The sequence below is a fragment of the Megalops cyprinoides genome, chromosome 2, assembly GCF_013368585.1.
Source record: "Megalops cyprinoides isolate fMegCyp1 chromosome 2, fMegCyp1.pri, whole genome shotgun sequence".
NCBI classification, from domain to species: Eukaryota; Metazoa; Chordata; class Actinopteri; order Elopiformes; family Megalopidae; genus Megalops; species Megalops cyprinoides.
In genome coordinates this window covers 50,453,403-50,473,438 of record NC_050584.1, presented here as the reverse complement: position 1 = coordinate 50,473,438, position 20,036 = coordinate 50,453,403, and the positions used below count along the sequence as shown (strand labels likewise).

General features: G+C 44.9%; 1 protein-coding gene across 6 annotated transcripts in view; it reads left to right on the top strand.

Moving 5' to 3' along the window:
• dab1a (DAB adaptor protein 1a) overlaps positions 1–20,036 on the top strand; it is a 126,421-nt gene that overhangs the window by 92,666 nt on the left and 13,719 nt on the right. For 3 of the 6 annotated variants that reach the window (XM_036520750.1, XM_036520753.1, XM_036520749.1), the window contains exons 5-11: positions 6,656–6,787; positions 8,080–8,199; positions 9,455–9,493; positions 10,817–10,882; positions 13,691–13,744; positions 18,317–18,367; positions 19,921–19,983. In XM_036520750.1, coding sequence (XP_036376643.1) covers positions 6,656–6,787; positions 8,080–8,199; positions 9,455–9,493; positions 10,817–10,882; positions 13,691–13,744; positions 18,317–18,367; positions 19,921–19,983 — 525 coding nt within the window. Of the gene's footprint in view, positions 1–6,655; positions 6,788–8,079; positions 8,200–9,454; positions 9,494–10,816; positions 10,883–13,690; positions 13,751–18,316; positions 18,368–19,920; positions 19,984–20,036 lie in introns of all 6 variants that reach the window. The other 3 variants (XM_036520755.1, XM_036520754.1, XM_036520756.1) reach the window with 3 other exon arrangements.

Below are 20,036 nucleotides of genomic sequence, written 5' to 3'. Positions count from 1 at the left end.
CGCATTAGCTGAGGAGATAATCTGCCCGAGCCAGAATTCCCTGCCATTTAAGAGTATTATTAGCAGTGTAAATGACAGATTCCCCCTGCGTGGAGTCTGCCATATCTGCATATTGAGTAATAAACAGCCCGCAGACCTCATCAGTTTGGAGGCTGCAGGAGGCTGCGTTCTGGTGATTATAACCCTTGCAGAATTAGTCAATAGATTCACTTGCTGGGAATCCGCCTTTGAATGCAGTGCCGGGAAGGGCAGAACTACAGTAAAACACACCACATGGGAACGGTGTGCTGATATGTGGAGTTGTGTTTGTGTTTGTGTGTGTGCGCGTGCCGGAGGCAGGGGGAGGGGGGGTAGCGGGGTTGAGTTAGTGTGATCGTGGTATGAATTAAGCAAGCATTGCACGATGCACGCTCCTAAGCACTGCGCCCCCCTGCCTGCAGGTCCCTGCAATGACACCATCACCTACCTGCTTGGCTCTTGTTGATGCTGTGGCCGCCTGCCGTCCTTGCTGACTGCGGTGACTTGGGGCCTCTGAGCGGTGGGATAGCTCTGCCCCGGGAGAGCAGCACCTCGGTGCGTGTAGGCAGTGCTGAGCTGTGACAGCAGGGGAGGAAACGTCCATCATCCTCACCTGAGTGATGAGCCCTGAGGCTGCAGAGGAAACCAGAAAGGAATCGTGTATCATTTCCACGTGTTTGCCTTATCCCATCGTCAGAGAAAACATGTCTCAGTCATAGGCGTGCTCACTCCCTTTAGTCATCTGTCTATCTATCTATCTATCTATCTATCTATCTATCTATCTGTCTATCTGTCTACCTATCTATCTGTCTATCTATCTATCTGTCTATCTATCTGTCTTTCTGTCTGTCTGTCTGTTGGTCTATCTAACAATCTATTTTCAAATAACATCTATCTATCTGTCTGTCCATCAATGTATTTTAAAACATTTCCTGCATTTTTTTTCCTTTGAGTTGGAGTGAGAGACAGAGGTGGAGAGAGAGGGGGGGGTGGGAGGGGTAAAGATAGGTAGAAAGAGGAGAGGAAGAATCCCTGAGGCAATAAATCATCCTAAAACCTATTAATGAGAAAGCGCTGCCGCTGGAATATGAAGGTTAAAAGGTGGAGGTCACTGAAGCCATTAGCAGTGGAAGGAGCTGTTCTCTCGACCAGAGCTGCATCAGATATGTATCCACTCTCTGCCGGAGCGACCACAGCCGGCTGTCATTTACGAGCAGCACATCGGCGCCTCCATCTTTTTAACCCGTGTGCTTCTGAGTTTTTAACCTTACACATATGTGTTGTAACCTGATGAAATTCACCATCCCCATCCAGAGAGTGTAGCTGTTGCCCAGGCTGTACACCGGCATCCCTCTTGTTGCTGTTGTGCTGCCAGCCTCGCTACATGTTCTGCTGGCCAGTGATTGCATACAATCTCCTGTCCCTGCAAAAGGTTTTGTGTTAGCACAAGCTCAAGAAAATAGAGAGAGAAAGCGAGAGAGAGAGAGAGAGAGAGAGAGAGAGAGAGAATTTGAGTGAGGACGTCATCTGTGAATGCGGACTGCTGGAGGGTGATGATGCGTCCGTGTCTTTGATTCCGGCTCACAGCCTGAGATTTACAGTGCTGCCATTGGGCGGGTTGGGGGGGTGGGTTCTGTGGAGAACAGATGCTGGCTCCACTCCACACCGAAGACATTAATTCACACGAGATGCCACGCCACAAATTGAACTGGCCTTGATTTACAGCCACGCCCAGGCGGATACGCACTGTGCTCGGGGCTCCACCTCCCCTCCACACCCCCCCCCCCCCCCCCCACACCCTGTCCTCAGACCTCTGCTGGCCTCCCTAACATATCACACTGAGACCCAATCCCATCTCCTCACAGCTTATTCCCTGCCACCGTGGGAGATGAATCCCATCTTTCACACTGCATTGGGTGCTGTGTTCTTCATCTGTGAGTGATTAAGAGAGCCCCCACTGTGGCCCTGGGTGGCGTGATACAGTGCATCTGCAGACAGGAGAAGGTTTCCCGCTGCCCGCAGTCGCAGGGCTCCAATGGGCTGGAGTGAGAACTAATGTCAGTGTGGTCCTTGGCTGTGTAATTGGATTCCGACTGTCAAAACAAAGGGGCTAATGTACGGTAATGCTCTGGGATTGAGGAACCGTTCAGCCTAGCAGAAGAGAAGCTTGTCAGAGTGCTGAGATGGGGCCGTATGGTGGAATTACCTCCGCCAGGATGAGCACTGTGTCGTCGACGTAAAGGCGCTTATCTGCGTCTGCAGTTCGGGTTCCTGAAGGACCCGATGTGGCGATATTACACGTACTGAATGTGGAGAACCCGCTTTCATTTCAGAACGCGCCGCAGCATATGCTGAAATGTTCTGTTCTTCAACAGTGTCATCCGTTTGCCAGTCTGTGTTACTTCACACCTTTTTAAAAAGAAACGGCATCCTCTGAACACCATTTTGTTTATGAATCAGCCGCTTTGTAATGGAATGTCTTCATCATATGTTATCGGTGACATTAAAAAGAATGTTGGAAATGTTTTATGGTTTTCATTTTTCACCTGAAATCAAGCTGTAGGTGGCTTTTAGAGAAAGGTTGATAATCCTGTTACTATTTCCTCTGGTTGTTCGTGGGTGTTTTTGAAGATCTCAGCCACTACTCAGTACAAATACAGAAATTTCCTGTAATCATTCTCCTTAGCTAATAGTTTTCTAGCACTAATTGTCGTTGCTTTGTACATACATACATACATGTTTGTCTAGGAACCAGTTAATGTTTTCACAGTGTTTTATATGTCTACTTCTCATTTGCACATGGCATAAGAAGAAACTAAAAACACAGCCCGCAAGTTTTCATTTAAGCCCTTTGTGTTCTTTCATAAATTTAAGTTATCTTGGCAAATTTGGCATGTGATGAACATCAAGAAGACAGATTTTTGCTTGTGCTCAGCATATTAAATATTTAACAGTTAGACCAGCGTCACCTATACAAAACAAAACTCCTTAGGCCATGAAAACATGTTTTTTTTTCCCACACACAGTCTTCTTGTTGGAGGATGTAGTGATCCGTAGTGCACATTCCCTCCAGACTGGTGCACGATACTGAGCTTGAAGCAGTGGCTTGATCTCCCAGGGACCTGCTGATGCTGCAGTAGATCAGACCGGGGGGGGTGGGGGGGGTTTCATGCACATGACAGTGATTCAAGGAGCTCCCTGTGAGGTCAATTACACTTTTAAGGGCACATTTACTCACGGCTTTGCCTGTGTATTCGCGCCTGTGAAGAAACACGCTGGACTCAGCTATTCCTCCGCCGCTCTCCGCAACACGTCCTCCTCCATGGGTCAGCTGGTCCGATGTGTGTTTATTTGCACATTTCCTCTAACCTGCCCACACAGCTACTTAGAGCCTGCCCGGGTAACCTTGCAATCCCTCAACCTTGAGCCGCGGCGTTTTATCATTATTTATTTGCTTAGCAGACACCCTAATCCGGGGCAACTCACAGAGCTGACAGTTTACATATTATCCATTTATGCAGCGGGGTGCCTAGTGGAGTCAGGCTTAGTCCCTTGCTTACGGGTGCGACGCTGGTATTCTACTTGGGATCCAAACCTGTAGCCTGTTGGTTACAAGCCCAGCTCCTTAACCGCCTCTACTGTCTACTGCTCATTGTATTGCTCATTGACATTAAGGCCTGCACAGCACAACAGAAGCAGGCATTTGGTGTGCCCTGCCGTTTCCTATGTGCTGATTGTATGCAGCGCGTTTTATGTGTCAGATACGTCTCAGCAGGTGGCGAATGTGGTTTTGGAAATGCTGTCTCACCCTGCTTAAGTAGTCATCTCAACTGACGACACGTTGTTTCCACAAAGGATAAAAAGGCACAATCTCCTTACTGTATGACACGGGGAGCTAGTTGGAAACACAGCCCCTAGCGGGATGTCAGGCGCCACAAGTAGAGCTGGAGTTGCGTGTCCTACACTCGGGGCACCACTGGAGGGGCTGTTGTCCTTTGAGCAGTTGTGAGAGGCAGCGCAGACAGCCTGCCCACCAGCCAGGGCATAGCGCTTGGAGGAAGGAGCGCGTGCCAAGTCTCAGGGTGACCTTGTCCCGTTCCCACATTGTGTGACCCAATTTGCCGATACTTTTAATGAGGACGGATTTCATCGAGACTCCTCACTCTCCCGCTGTTTCTCTCTGCCTTTGTGCAGATAAGTGGGAACTGCCCGGGCCAGGCAGCGGGGAGGCTTGTTTTCTCTCCGCTGTGTGGAATAATCCACTCACACAGGGTTTATAGGAAACCAGCACACCGTGAATAATAACCGTGCAGTCCGGCACTGCCAGTGGGTCCCATGGAGGTGAGCTGTTGTGCGGTATCAGAGGGGTGACCTCAGATGGTTATTAAAGCCAGGCCGCCCTTTCTCCCCCCCCTCTCTGTATTTCATGGGGCCTTGATCTCAGTGTGCTGGCATGGGGGTGTTGCACACCGTCGTGGAATGTGCTGTTGAAGTCACTGATGTGAAAGTGTGCAAAGCACGGAGCTCCGTAGGAAGGATGTTTGCTCTAGTTTCCAGATCTCACTTCAATGTGCCATGCTGTGTAAATCAGTCCAATAATAGCTGTTTCTACAGGAATATGTAAGACTTGTTGCTCCCTGAACACTCACACAAGAATAGAGGAAAACGGGGAAAACAAACGACAGCTATATTTGGAAGGTTTATTTCCTCTTCTCTGTGTGTTGGAGCATAATCCCCCCCTGCCGCCTCGAACAATAACCATCACAGAGGCATGAGGGTAATTCTTTGAATGTGCTCTGGATTTGTGCTTAGTTTAAGAACCATCACCCAATTTAGAATGTTTAGTGCCATTCTTATTGTTGTCATGCCTGTGATATAGCTGGTAACATACAGCCCAGACGCACACTTTGTGCTTGTTAAATAGCTTTTCCACACCTGCGTTCTTAGGCCCTGCAGCTCTGTTCCCCTCCCCCTTTCCCAGTGCAGATGGAGGAATTCAGCCGCGGGGCCGCCAAAGCTCAGAGCTGACATCACACACCTCTGACATTTACAGCCTCATTGCGGCAACGTCAGATGATCTTTGAACGTTATGGATTTCTAAACCACACATAATCAAAAATAAATGCCACTATGCGAATGGGGGTAGGGCAGGAACCAGGGGCAGGCGCAGGGATCCTAACAGCATTACCTTCAAAGGAATAATAGCCCTGTTAAACAGTGCGCACACTGCAGGCCTTGTGCTGTCTGATGAGGTCAGCGATGAAATGTAATAGTTTGACAGGGGCCTGCAGTAGGTCTTCAGTCCTATTAGTCCTGTGTGTGCTCTGCAGTGTTTGGGCCATATGCGGAGCGGTTGCTGGGATTCAAAAACTGTGGATCATTACGGTGGGAAGTCAGTTGCATGCAATGTTACCAGTGACTTCACCCAGGAAGCTCCTAGCAAAGAGTGAACTCTGTTTAACTGCCAGAAGAATACCCTCTGATGGGTGCATAAGTAATTAATCCCTCAAGAATTTCCAGCACAGGCAATTAAACCCCCAAAACCATTAGCCGACACTTGAGAGTATTACGTTAGATCCAGTGCTCAGAAGCACTTCAAGATCAAACGGGAGGTGAAGGCCTTTTTATGTCCCATAAACAGAACGACTTACTTGATATGCCCCAGCAAGGGAAAAAAGGGCTTTCCAAATCTGACTGAACATGTATTCTTATACCATAAGGGAACCCGAATGTTTCATTCTGAAAACAAAATGAATAAAAATAGTAGTAGTTAGCTTGGCGAACTGTTCTGTTTTAACTTTAGCACAGAGAACAGCTGGAGGCTTAAGACTGGAGGAAAAACAAGGTGGAAAGCATGGCATTCTGGATCGTACAGAATGAGCTCATTAATATGGACCCAGATGAGGGATGTTAGCGTGCTGGGGGCAGGTGCTGTCACAACAGTTCCTCTCTAAAACATCTGCCTGGGCATTCTGTGTCACTGAGCATGAGCAGAAGCCGTGCCCTGCAGGGGGTCCGTTACATTTCGGGGAGTCACATGTCCCCTGGTCCAGCACGCATGCATTCTGGGAAACCTCCTCCGTGAGAAACACTGCTCTCACACTGTCTGCGAGGCAGGCGGCTCTGCAGCACGCTGCCCACTTCCCAGGCAGGAGTGACTCTGAGTGAGACGCCGTGAGAGTTTCACAGCAGCAATCAGAGAGAAGTCAGATGATGTTGCAGCAACGCCCTGCCAATCATTGCTCTAAATAGTGTTGTACAGCCACAGTGGCACATGATTGATTATAATTGTGGATGATTATAATACTGTTCTGGGTCGTAAAATTAAGTGCAGAATGTTGGGGAACGCTAATTGTTGATAATTACCTAAGAACCTTGGGAGATTGCAGTTAAAATGTTTCAGGCCCCGGAGCAGGTTTCCTACTTCCATCACTCCTGCCTTGTTTTTCAAGGGTTCTCCGTGCTAACATGCTCTGAATGACGGGATTGTGAGAGGCAGGGTGGAGAGGAGATGTACAGCTGCTTGTGCTGATTGAAGCACTTTGAACAATGGGGAGTCTGTGAAGAGAGGCAGAGATCTCTTGCCCTCTCCTCCCCGCAGGCCCTCACTCTGTGGTGTCGCCTTGTGTTTTTGCAGGTCCTTCAGCACCACCATGCTGTCCACGAGATCTCCTACATTGCAAAGGACATCACTGATCACCGCGCCTTTGGCTACGTCTGCGGCAAGGAGGGCAACCATCGATTCGTAGCTATCAAGACAGCTCAGTCTGTGAGTAACAACACTGCGTGTCCCCTCTGTTCAACCCCAACGCTTCTGTGTCCCCTGTGCATACTCCCACTACAGTCACAAAGCATACATTACATTACATTACATTCGTTTAGCAGAGGGTCTTATCCAAAGCAACTTCCAGCACAAAAGAACAGAAGCGTATTTATTCAATTTGAATGAGCAACAGTGTCAGACCAGGCTAACGACACTCCCAGACCAGTGAGCGTGAGCATAACAATATTCAAGCCCTACCACAAGTTAACTTGTGCAACCTAACATACCCAAATAAGCATCTCTCTAAGACACAGTGTCCGTTCTGCACCAAGCCGAGTGCAATGTTTTCACCAGCTGTTCAACCTCACTGCAGCACATTTTCTCCCAGCACAAATCTTGAGCCTCTGAGCACTCTGTGCATCGATAAGTGCACACTCTCTGCACAGGATGTCTGGGTACGCTGAGATCCTGTAATGCACATAGCCCAGCCAAGTGAGCCTCATCGAGGTGTTTTCTGAAAAGAGAAAAAAAAGTAGGATTTTCCCTGCTTCTTTGTTGTGTTTGATGCTATGCTGCGCTTGTTCTGCCTCAGCTGGACGCTTTATTGATTTCCCATATCAAATCGATGAGTATCCGTCCCAGCGTCTAACAAGCCATCCATTTCACAGTGCGCTGAACTGAGTGTGACCCAGGCCCCTGTGACATAGACAGATGGAGAAAGGCTCTCAGAATCATTTGCAGTTGTGGACTTTAGGGTTATTTTTCTTTTCTGTTTCGATGGGAAATATTATGGGGAATCATAAACAAAATCCTGTACTGTTCAATCATCTTGATTCGTTGCAGATTCCAATTGATGATTTGTTTCTGTTAATGCGTTATGAGTATAGTGTTTAAGCAGAATATTACAAACAGTCAGCATGTCATTGGGCGGGCAGTGTGGTTTATGAGACAGAAACTGTAATGGTTCATATTGATTAACTCTGGTCCTTATGTAATGCTACAGTTCTGCTACATTACTACATTTTTGTAGCCCTTGTTTAAGAATGCTCTGAGAATTGGACCTCTCTCAGATCACACGGTCCAATGGCCAGCTTCATCACAGCAACCTCCATAGAAAGCAGCACAGACTCAACAGTGGGAGGCAGAGTGATCTGTATGAATAAATTCACGACCTGTATTGTGTAGGTTTGGTTGACATGCGGTAGGGTTTGGTATACTTTTGGGCTTGACTAAATTTGCTTGGCACTTGGGGGATGAGAAAGATGGTTATCGGTCTTGACTCCCCTGTCACTCTGCAGGCTGAGCCAGTGATACTTGACCTGCGTGATCTCTTCCAACTCATCTATGAGATCAAGCAGCGTGAGGAGATGGAAAAAAAGGCACAAAAGGACAAGCAGTGTGAACAGGCTGTTTACCAGGTAACCACACCCACACACCACTGTGAACAGGCTGTTTACCAGGTAACCACACCCACACACCACTGTGAACAGGCTGTTTACCAGGTAACCACACCCTCACATCACTGTGAACAGGCTGTTTACCAGTTAACCACACCCTCACATCACTGTGAACAGGCTGTTTACCAGGTAACCACACCCACACACCACTGTGAACAGGCTGTTTACCAGGTAACCACACCCACACACCATTGTGAACAGGCTGTTTACCAGGTAACCACACCCACACGCCACTGTGAACAGGCTGTTTACCAGTTAACCACACCTACACACCACTATGAACAGGCTGTTTACTAGGTAACCACACCCTCACATCAGTGTGAACAGGGCTGTTTACTAGGTAACCACACTCACACACCACTGTGAACAGGGCTTCTATCTAGTATACAACCTAGTATACAAGCCTAGCCCATGTCCATCAATATAATCATATCAAATGCTTCCCAAAGTCACTGACAAAGGATACTGGAACCCCTTCAAACACCTCTCAATAGTGGGTATGGGAGCCTGCATTGTATGTTGCTAGTGTATGATGTAGTCCACCATGCATATGTATGAGGGAGAAACAGCATTTTCACTGCATACATATGAGTAACATGACAAGGGCTCAATGACTTGGTATAATGTAGGACACTTGCTAAACAAATCCATAAGACAACATCAGATACCACACAACATGCTCCACATGCAGCTAAGCATAGTTACAAATAGAATAATTAGAGAATATACCGTATATGGAAAATAAAAAAAGCAAAGAGGCAGGGAAGCTTCTGTGAGGTGCCATCTGAAGACAAAGGCAGTCACGGCATTGGACAATATAATTAAGTGTGTCATTAAAAAGATCAAGGGTTTCGGGGGGAGCTCCTCAGGCTCCCTTTTGGAGCGAGAATGTGACCACTGGCTGATAGATCTCACTGGGTGATAGCATTCAGGCAGCTTGTACAATTAAATGACAAAATCTGTCAAATACCAGCTTCTGCAGTTTAAAGAGGTGTTGGAAGAGAAAGGAAGGGAACGCTTCTTTGATGAATGAAAATTTAATAATCAGATGTTGAAAAATGTATTGTGCTCCTGTCGGATCTGCCGATTTGCCTGGCTCTGAGTCTTAATTTTCTATCATCCGCCCTCCCCCCACCCCTCCTCTGGCACCCTGCTCCCCTCTCTCCGCTTCTCTGTTGATTCAATCTCTGCTCCTGCCTTGTAATCACTTGCAAAGACGATTTTGGAGGAAGACGTGGAAGACCCAGTGTACCAGGTAACTTCCTCTGAAAAAATATCCAATCACCCTGTTTTCTTCAATGTATTTTATGCAATCGCTTTGCTTTACTTGCACTGTTGAAGATTCCCTTGTTAGTAATAGGCCTTTAATCTCACATATGAAAATGAATAACTCCACTCCACTTTTCTTTCCCTCTTCTTGAATTAATAAAGTCATGTTATTTCATCATTTCTGTATCTTTAATACATAGTGGATCATTGCAGTAATTGGTTGTTTAACCATTCTGTTTTTTTATCGCCAGTGCAGTGTTGTACAACTTTGTGTATGGTTTTTAATGAAGGCCAGATCCTGATTCTTCACTCCCACCCCTTACTTTTAACTTAATGCAGTACTCTTTAGCACTCACTGAATACAGACAGCTTTAACCCTTTAACTTTAATGTGACATTGGGAATTGTGCCCAAAACATGAATAACATGACCTTTGTTTAGTACTAGTGTAAGTCAAGAGGGATTTCAAATGGTTCCATGTAGTCGAGAATGTTGCATGCCGATAGAATATTTGCGTCGTGAATAATATAGTAATACAGCTGAAAATATTCCCTGCATTGCAGAGAAATATGCTTTAAGTACAACAGGCATACGCTTCCCTAGGTAAAAAAAAGTTTTCCAATGTAAAAAAAAGTATCGCATTGTGACAGTATTTGGTTCACTGTGATTTACATAGATATGTCAATTATAACACAAAAAGGAAAGGGCATGCATGGGATCAGTAGGATTCCCTTAGTTTCGCCAAAATCAGAATCATATGCCTTATATTTGTGCAAATGCTAAGCTATATTTCTCCTCCATGCAGGGTTATAACCTGTAGAAAGCTTGCTCTCTTGGTTGGGGGCAGAGGCAGGGGATTGCAGCTACTGCAGTACAGGTGAAAGGTCAGGAAGGAGAAGGAAAGGTGGCTTCTGTTTTTGACTGTCCCCTCTTCAACATTTAATCAATACAGCTCCTTTTTAATTTGTTAACAAAATCACAGAATGATTTCACCCATACCAGATAAGAGACAATTCAGTGAGTACAGATACATTATAGAATTGGATAACTTTGTAAAGTAGATCAGTTAGACAGGCTGTTTAAAGTGGGTATTTTAAAGCAGGTATGGGTGAGATGCGTACTAAAGCTCCAATCAGATGAGGGAATGGTGCTTTCCCCAACGGCTGGGTGGTCGCTGTACTGACAGTGCAACGTGAACTGCTTGGGCCGTGCCTGCTGTTGATTCTGTCTGACCAATCACTTCTCTGCTCTCCTATTGTCTCTCTCTCTCCGTCCTTACCTCCCCTCCTGCTGCGCTGCTGATGTTATAGTACATTGTGTTTGAGGCTGGACACGAGCCCATCCGTGACCCCCAGTCAGAGGAGAGCATTTATCAGGTACTATCAAGCCCCTCCCCTCTGCTCCAGGAGGGGGAGGAGCCTGATTTTCTTAAAGAAAACATGGAGAATTTTAACCTATGGACATATGTGGTCAAAGAGACCATTCAACCTTGCCAATATCAGTAGGGAGTTTTCTGGTGAGTGTTGATTCATGACCAAAATTCAGATGTGCCTTAACACTTCCTACAGTGCCTCATAAAGCATTAGAGATAATGTTGGTCACAGTATAACATTGCTTGCCACAAAGTCTGATCTCCGTCATTGAATAGATGAAGTGCAACACCAGAACCTAAGACAAATTTGTCTGGACTGTCAGCACTAGTTAAGTTTACCAGGATATTTACTATATATGAAAGTGACGTACATTGCATGGTGTCTCTTAGGGATGGTGGCTCAGTGCCATATCTGATCAACTAAGCTCAGTAATTGTGTTGTACAGATTTCGTTTACATTTACTGAGCGTGTGTCTAATCCTAAATACTGGTTGATTCAAAACATTTACATTAACATATAATTTGCTGGAAGAAGCCTTTTGGATACCAACCCAGTGCATTGGTGGAAGAGATCAGTTAATGCCGAGTTTGCATACTACGGCTTTAGCCGTCTTTAATCTCATGCTTACCAACTAAGCCAAGGCTCAATGTGTTTTTTCTATCGAAAGATACATGCACAATATTATTTAAGCTCTCACACACCACAGTTGCAGCTGTAGACAGTTTTAAAAATGAAGAGGAAGAAATACCAATTTATCAATATGTTTTTATTTTGTGACACTGTGGGCTTTTTAAGCATCCTCAGACTTCATACAAAGCTATACATTTCCAGCATGGCCCATTGAACAAAACCATTATTAGACCTTGTTTTTAATATAACCTCTTAGTAATATCAATGTCTATAAAGTATGAAGTAGCTTAGTTTGACGTGCTGGTGACACATATGTAATATGGAGCGTGCACTCTCGTTTTCTCACACAGCAACAAATATTTGCATACAGACAGTTAGTTTGAAGCTGATTTGAGAATGTGTAAATGGAAATACCTAACTGACAGCTGTTTTCCCTTTAGTTCAAGACAAAAGAAACCTACTCTCATTAGGTATAAACCAAAAGTATGTACATATCCAAATGAATGATCGACTACTCTGTATTTTGTATTAGCTCTTAACAGACTGCTAATTCACTGCTAACACATAGTATTGTTCTCTTAATAGGCGTCTGAGGTTTGAATTAAGCAATTTCTAGATTAAAGAAATGAAGAATTTAAGTAATTAATTTAATTAATTAGGCAAATACGCAGTTTCTCTCCTGCCTCAGTTTTTTCATAAGGTCAATGATATGACTCAGCAGCACTGATATCAAATGGACCTCCTCCTTAATGAGTTTCTCCGCTTGTTCTCCTTGGCTCAGAAATCTTGCCATTATATATTTGAATGAGCTTGTCATTTTTCTTTCTAGTGGTTTCTGGGAGTGTTCACAGGGTGATTGCCTAGCAGCATCTCTCATACTATACAATTATGCAGCGTCAAGGACAGAAAATGCCTTGGCATACATCTTCACATTGTCAGGTGATAACCAAGACTATTACTAAGTGGTCCCTGACCCTCTCACACTGATCAATCCAAGACATACCAGTCTTGATCTGCATTTTCCAGTTTCACCCCGATCTTGAATTAATGGCAGAAGAAGAAGTCTCGGCCAAATCGTACAGTGTTAGCTCGGCACAAGAGTTGCGCCGGACCAAGCCTTTACAGACCCCATGGTTACTCGTGTCAGTCATGTCACTCTCCCTGTCAGCTATTCCGATGAGACATTATAAAGTCATATTTCAGATGTCAGAGCAGGCACTGGAGAGTGCATGGCCAAGGCTGACAGTGAGTAACAGCAGTCGCCGTGGAGTCTCGCGTGCCCCCCAGCAGCACCGCGGGGAGGCCCAGCGGCCTTGGCTGGAGCCTGGGAGTAGCAGCGCAAGGCCCAGCCTCCCGCAGACGGGAAAGGGCCGACCTTCCTGGGGCTGTGAGTCTGATTTATTCCAGCCCTGTGAGTAAGCAGCAGGCTTCTCCTCCTCTTCACAAGATGAAAGCTGGAGAATGATTAATCACCAGCCTCACTGTTTGATCTTTAAATAAAATAGATGAAAAATTAGTTCAAACAGAAGCACGTATAAAATGCGCTGAATATCAATCAGCCAGCCAACTGAGAGGAAATGAACAATGATGGCAAATAAATGAAATAAACAAACAAAAGAAGAATAGACGACGACACAAATCGCCACTGGCCATCTCAGATCCCCTTGATAGAGCCAAGGCTGTGACAAACCTCTGCCGTACTTATCTTTAGACCCAGAACATTTTTCAGCTGCACCATGTCATCCGTAACATTGTGGAATTAATCACATGGTTCCACAATCAGCCTCCATGAAGAGAGATTTCACACTACACCATTTTTGAAAGAAATATCATTTGAATTAGATTGATTAGATTTAAATTAACCAGAATTTGCATTACATTACACCCACTATCCTATTCCAGTTGAACAGATGACACATTAGTCGTAACCTATATGGACATCACAAATACACAGGGGAATTGTGTGAAAATTCACTAATGTAGAGCTCATGAATAGTAACACACCACTAGGCTAACTCAGCCTGCCTTCTGAGAGTGTGACGTTCTTCTGTGGATTAAACTGTAGAGATACGATCCTGAAGGTTTCTCAGCAATGCAGTGTGCTCAGGGTTATAGGTGTTCACTCTGCCTTAAGATAATATGTTGTTTACTTATCTTTGGCCTGAATGACTGCCAATCTAGGTCCCTACAAGTCAGCAGAAGGAAGGGGTCTATGATGTTCCAAAACGGCACCCAGTGAGTGTAGGTGTTTGTACTTTGTTCCTCGCTTCCCTCAGGCAAACCTCTCAGTTGCCCCCCCCCCCCCCCCCCCCCCCAAGGTGTGCTGCACAAAGGCTTCCTCCCACCTCTAGGCTCCATGTGGGGTTCGGCACATTCGTCCGCACTCTCCTGTGGGAGCGCTGGTGGATATGCAGGCCTTTGTATGTAACTTTCCTCTCAGGGACACCGGACCTCACAAGTGTGTGTCCTTATCAAACCAGGAGGATCCAGCCAATCAAATGATGCCACTCCTCATACCCGTCTATTTAAAGAGGAGGGACCAGTGGAGTCCTCATCTCAAAAACATATGCCGTACAATCACACCATGGCCAAGGGTCAAATAGAACATTTGACAATACTGAGTGAAGCACTATGGGCACTGATTTATTCATTTGTGATATTGTTGGATAAATCTGAAATGTTTACAGATTATATTATCTTCACCGTTTGAAACTGTTACAGAATAGTGAATGTCTGTGGTTCCAAATTTGTAGGAAAAAATAAATACGTAATGGGAAATGTTTTCACAGACAGAAAATACTGACGATTTGCATATCCAGTGTTAATGATGGACCACATGTATGTAGTAATGGCCCATGGTCCCCTGGTCTTTATTGGAGAATTGGTAAAGGCTTCCTCAATCCCCTCTGTTGCTGGTAAGGAATATTGAGAGGTTTGCTCGAGGTGGCCTTTGCTTGGTATAGCTGCATGCAGTGTAGTAGTCTGGTGAGAAATGCCTGACCCCAAACTACCCATATGGATAGCAAATATATTTTCGATAGTGACATAGTTCTTGAGAGTAACAGTGATATCATTATATCATTATGTGTTAGGCAAAGAACTAAAAGGGAGAGAGAGAAAATATATTTCTTCCATCTGGGTAGGCCTACAAGATTCAACCATTTACAAAGGAGATAGTAAGCGTTCCGAGAAAAGGGAATATGGATTTCAAGAAAATTCAGCTTGACCATTGTCAAGACCCAGTGTACCTTGGTGGCCTTTTATCACCTTGCTGCTGGATGAATATGAGTGATTATTTGTCGCTGATGATTCCATATTTGTTATTGTGCTGAGGCTTAAACTTACATTATGAAATTTGAACGGAAGTTGAACCTTGCTATCTCGCTTGAAATGGCCATAACATAGTCGGCTTCCACTTCTCAGGTGTTACTGCTGGTCTGTTCATTCAGTTGGAGCTTGTTGAGTGCTTATAGCTCCCTACCTTGAATATTATCTGTATTTAGACCTCTCTCCCCGCCCACATTTGGTCTAATTTTCAAGGAGCCCTGCAGACTGGCTCCTAAACTGTGCCAGCACTGATGCCAGTAAAAATTCTCCAATCACAAGTAGGCTTTTCCAGCTGAGAGTTTCAACTGAAGTTAACAAAAGCAATTTAAAGAGGCTTATACCATCAAGATAATCTCTCTGTACTGTATTATTGCATTTAAAGTACCCCACTTCACTGATTGCTGTTTCCTTTCTGTTTTTTTGTGTGTGTGTTTTTTATGGTGAACATGCAAACCCAATCTGTTTGTGCTACGAATCATTTTGTGTGTGTGTGTGTGTGTGTGTGTGTGTGTGTGTGTGTGTGTGTGTGTGTGTGCTGCATGTGTGTGAGTAGCCCCTGCCATAGTAGCCCCATATAGTCCTGTCACTCATGATGTTTTTCAAAAGAGCCTCGATCCCTTAACCACATGGTATCTTCATTTTAAGTGAGATGTAATATGAGTTAAGATGAACTCTTAAGATGAATTAAGAGTCCAACCTGTCTGTATTGATAGCAACCATCTTGCCGACCAGTTCTTTCCTTTTTAACAGAAAAGAGAGAATGTGCTGTTCTCTAGATAACACTGTATTAAATTCTTATTTAAAGGCCTTAATTAAAGGACATTTCAAGTAAATCTCTATGGCTCAATATCACTGTGATCCTGACTGATGTGACGATAACCAAGCAGAACATTTGTGAGGAGTTCCACGGTAAAACCTGACAGGTAGACCCCTCAGCCTGAAGCTGGGATCACAAAGTTGTACATCACAGACTGTCACCTGTCACTCCTCAGCGTTTTATCATTTGTAGGACATACATTCTGAAGAGGCGCAAATTCACCCGTATGATATTTGAGCTCTCTTGTCTGTTATTCTGTCAACAGTGCTTAAGGGTCTGCAGTGCGGAGAAGGAAAAAGGTCCTCTCATTTTCAGTACTTGACAAAAGCTTGGATGAAAGGGGACTCATTTGCTCTGATGTTGGAAATATTAAAGGATTTGGGTTATGACAGCTTTTGCGATACAGTATGTTGACCGATGAACCCAGAATTCAGTGTTGACAGATCCATTTATGGACTTTTGTCACAATTCATTAATGTCTCAACCACCCATGCCTCTATCTACCCTTTAATGAAAGCAATGTGATTCCAGGTAATACGATTCTGACAAGAGTCTGTGAAACACCACAAATCAGCTGTCACTGGATGGGCATGACTGAGACACGTCGGTCTCTATGTCTTAGTACTGTGCCTTCGGATTTGAAACAGAAAAACCTTAAAGGCTTAAATACGTTAGTGTGATCAGTCAGAACATTGGAGATTAGGGAAATTATGTTAATTAAGTGGGCTGCCTAAAATGTATGCAAATAGATGCACATGGGTAATTACTCTGCTTGGAGGGAGAACATTGGGAAGACACAGTGCATGTAGATGGAGGGATGGACAATTGTGGTGAGGGTTCAGCTCAGAGTAGCAGCAGGGACTAGGACACGTTATCACATAGGGAGTGCCTCCTGCGCAGTGCACGGACAGGATGGATTTTAAAGGGGTCAGTCACATTCATTCATTATATGAAGGCGTCTTGTGGTACAAGTCAGATGGACCAACATGAACAAAGAAAACACTCTTAAAAAAAGCAGCCTGTCAGCTCCGTTCGTCTTAATAATTCCAGGTGTCTGTCAGCATGCTGGAAGTAGATACAGAACTATCAGAGCTCCTTCTTTTCAGAAGTTCTGCGCAAATGCCCCGGATCTCTGTTGGGTTGAGTCCACCTGCACTAGCCTCTGCCACAGTGTGTATGACTTCCCCCTTTTGGCTCTGTATACATCTGCACCTCTGCACTTGTCATGTAATTGACATTTTATGGCTTTCACCCCAGACGGTGACTTCTGAAATGACGAGTGACACGCGCGGCAGATCCTTGCTCCTGTGATCCAGGCTTCCCCCTCAAAGCCATCTGGGCCCAGGAACAGATTAATAAATCAGCACCGCCGGGGTTTTAATTTGGCTGCTGTTTTATTTAGTGGCTCAGCCTAACGTGGGCTCTAAGTCAGAGAGCTCAGGCGCTTGACATTCAAACTGCACAAGGTCAGTCAGACAGGACTGTTCTGGCCGTGGAAGGCAATAAACACAAATCACATTTTTATTTATTTGTTTTCCTTTTTTGTTGAAGTCAAGGTTGTCCACTTAATGGAAAATGGGAAGGGGTAGGTCAAGTTATTATACAGACCTAGACAGTCGGTGTGGTTAAATGGTATGCCTTAGAATCAGGCCTAGATACACATTTGTGTTTTCTATGTTGTTGATTGTACGGTAGTTTTTTTGGAGATGGTGATCTATAATCGTTTGTAGAGGACCCTTTGTAGAGAAATGGCAGCTGGCACATTTCCATTGCTTTCTACCTTTTGATTAGAATTAATCCTTATATCTTTCCAAGACATCTCTTAATTTCATCTCTTTCCAGTCACTCTCATGCCATGCTTATTGCTAACACCAGGGAATGGAGTTTAAATAGCCAGTTTATTTGTTGTCAGATTATATTTCTGACTGCTTCTTTTGAGCTTTGTGTGTGCCTGCGTGCATACCTGAATGAACGTGTGCATCTGTGTGTGTGTGTGTGTGTGTGTGTACCTCAGAGTTAGTGTTAGCGCCGTCCATCTGTATGTATGTGAATGTGTGTTAGTTTGAGTGTCTGTGTATGTGTGTGTTGCTAGCATTGAAATCAGAAGCAATTTGTGCACTGTACTTTGTGTTTTGATTCCTCTGTGCTTGCACCCATCTTCTTTAATGTGCAAGAATGCAATAAATGACATGTAAACGGATGTGGTTCATGACCTGTCTTTACCTTTTACCCTCATGGGAGAATTTTATGCCATTAGAAAATGTCAAAACAGTTTCATTGTAGCGTTAAAATTTGACTGCCTGCATAAATATGACACTGAAATTTTTAATGAAATCCATGTGATTGATTTGCCCAGTTTTACACTGGTTTGCTGCAGTGTATTTTCTATGCCTGATGTCTGCTATGAGGGACAGAGGGGAAATGCACAGAAGTCAGAAATCATATCTGTCTCTATGTCAGTAAATACCATGTCTGCAGGTACAAGTCCGTTTTTATCCACCCAACCTACCTCACCCTACCTCACCCTACCTCACCTCACCTCAGCTCACCTCACCCCATCCCACACACCCTCCTGGCCTAGACTGGTCCTTTGCTGAGAGAGTCCCTACTGCACCTTCCCCATCTCACCTCACCTACCATTTAACACCGCTTTGCTGTTGCAGAATGGGCAGACGCTGGTGGAGATCGAGGCGGACCTTGGAAAGGTCACAGAGGTAAGGCTGTGAGGTAACCCTCCCCAGGGTCTCTGGCCTCATCACCGAAAGCGAAATAAATCCCTGTGGCACTAATGTCCCTTCAGTGGCCTGATGAGATTTAACACAATAAATACTAAGTGCAATTGAGCTTTTATTGAGATGCATTAGCGAGTGCTACACGGATGCCCCGTGTGGGACTCCCCTCTGTGAACCCTGCAGGATGAGTTCCTCCCCGACTGCCACCGTGTCCCGTGCTCCCCCTGTCTGTGACGTCCCCCTCGTCCAGCGTCATCACGAGAGCCTGGTGACTCATGCCTTGCCCTGTCATCAATCAGCAGTAAAATTAGGCCATCGTGTTTCCACGCACACTCCCCCCCCCCCCCCCCCCCCCCTTAAACATGGAGTGGCCTGGGAGACATCCCACAATGCACCACTTTGTGGTTTTACCAAACCCCGGGAATAGACACGGCCGCAGCAGTTGATTGTTAGTCTCTGCAGAGGCTTTCAAACAGACCTGAAGGTCAAAGCTATCCAGAGAGCGGGATGCTGTGGCAATATCCCTGCAGTGCCCAGCAGACAGCAGCAGTAACTCACAGCTTTGCAATCAAACTGCCACAAATCACACCCTTTGAGGGGCTGAAGGGTGTAAGCATAGAAGATGCTGGAAAAGCAGTGGTTGGTTCTACCATTTTAACTGGAGGGTCCTGTGGGCGTGTTTTGTTAGTGCAGCTGTCATTACATTAAGCTACTGTAACCACATACTTTTTTTTTGTAGAAACACATGATCAGGACCTTATTGCTGTAAACCAATAAGCTGAACGTTCATATTTAACCAAGAGAACAACTTCTCCTCAGTGGGGACCCTGACTGTACTGGCAGTTAGTGACAATTCAGTAATGTCTTCTTAACTACCATTTATTCTAAAGGACTGAATATCCATTCACAAGCTGAAGGGGACAAGACTGTAAAGCTCACTCTTCCGGATTCATTATCTGATAATGAAATAAGAGGGTCATGGTCTATATATGAAGGACAAATTCTAAAATGAGACAGGAAAGCAAGATATTCCACGAAATTCACAATTTCAAAAGAAATTAGGCGTAACATCATTTATGCAAATTCATAATCAGATATTTAAAGTCTGAAATAAAGAACACTATATATAGGGGTCTTACCTCAAGTTTCCATGCAGCTGAAACATAGATGAAGCAGGAGAAATAAACCTTTGAAAATGATTAGTAGATTTTTTTTTTTAAAGGGAAATGATAGAAAAAAAATGTTTTAGTATGCGTCTTGCCTTTCTCTGAGGACCATCCATGGGTAAATGTGGGTAGGTATCTGTCACAGTCCATAAACCTAACATTCCATTGGCATGCCATGATTCATCCTCTAACAGTACACTTTGTCACTGATGTGTTGGTGACATAAGCGTACCCACCCCCCGTTGTGTATTGATGCACGCTGTGTGCCAGATGCCAGGTGTTACGTGCAGGTGTTGGGAGACTGGCACACTGCATGGGTGAGATGCCACCAGGACTGACACACGCTGTGAAAATGTTCTCTGATTGCAGAATATCAACCAGTTAGAGCTTTTCGGAGACATGTCCACCCCTCCAGACATCACCTCCCCTTCGGTGAGTTTCCTCTCTCCTGCCGGCGTGAACAAACCCTGATGCTCATTACAGTA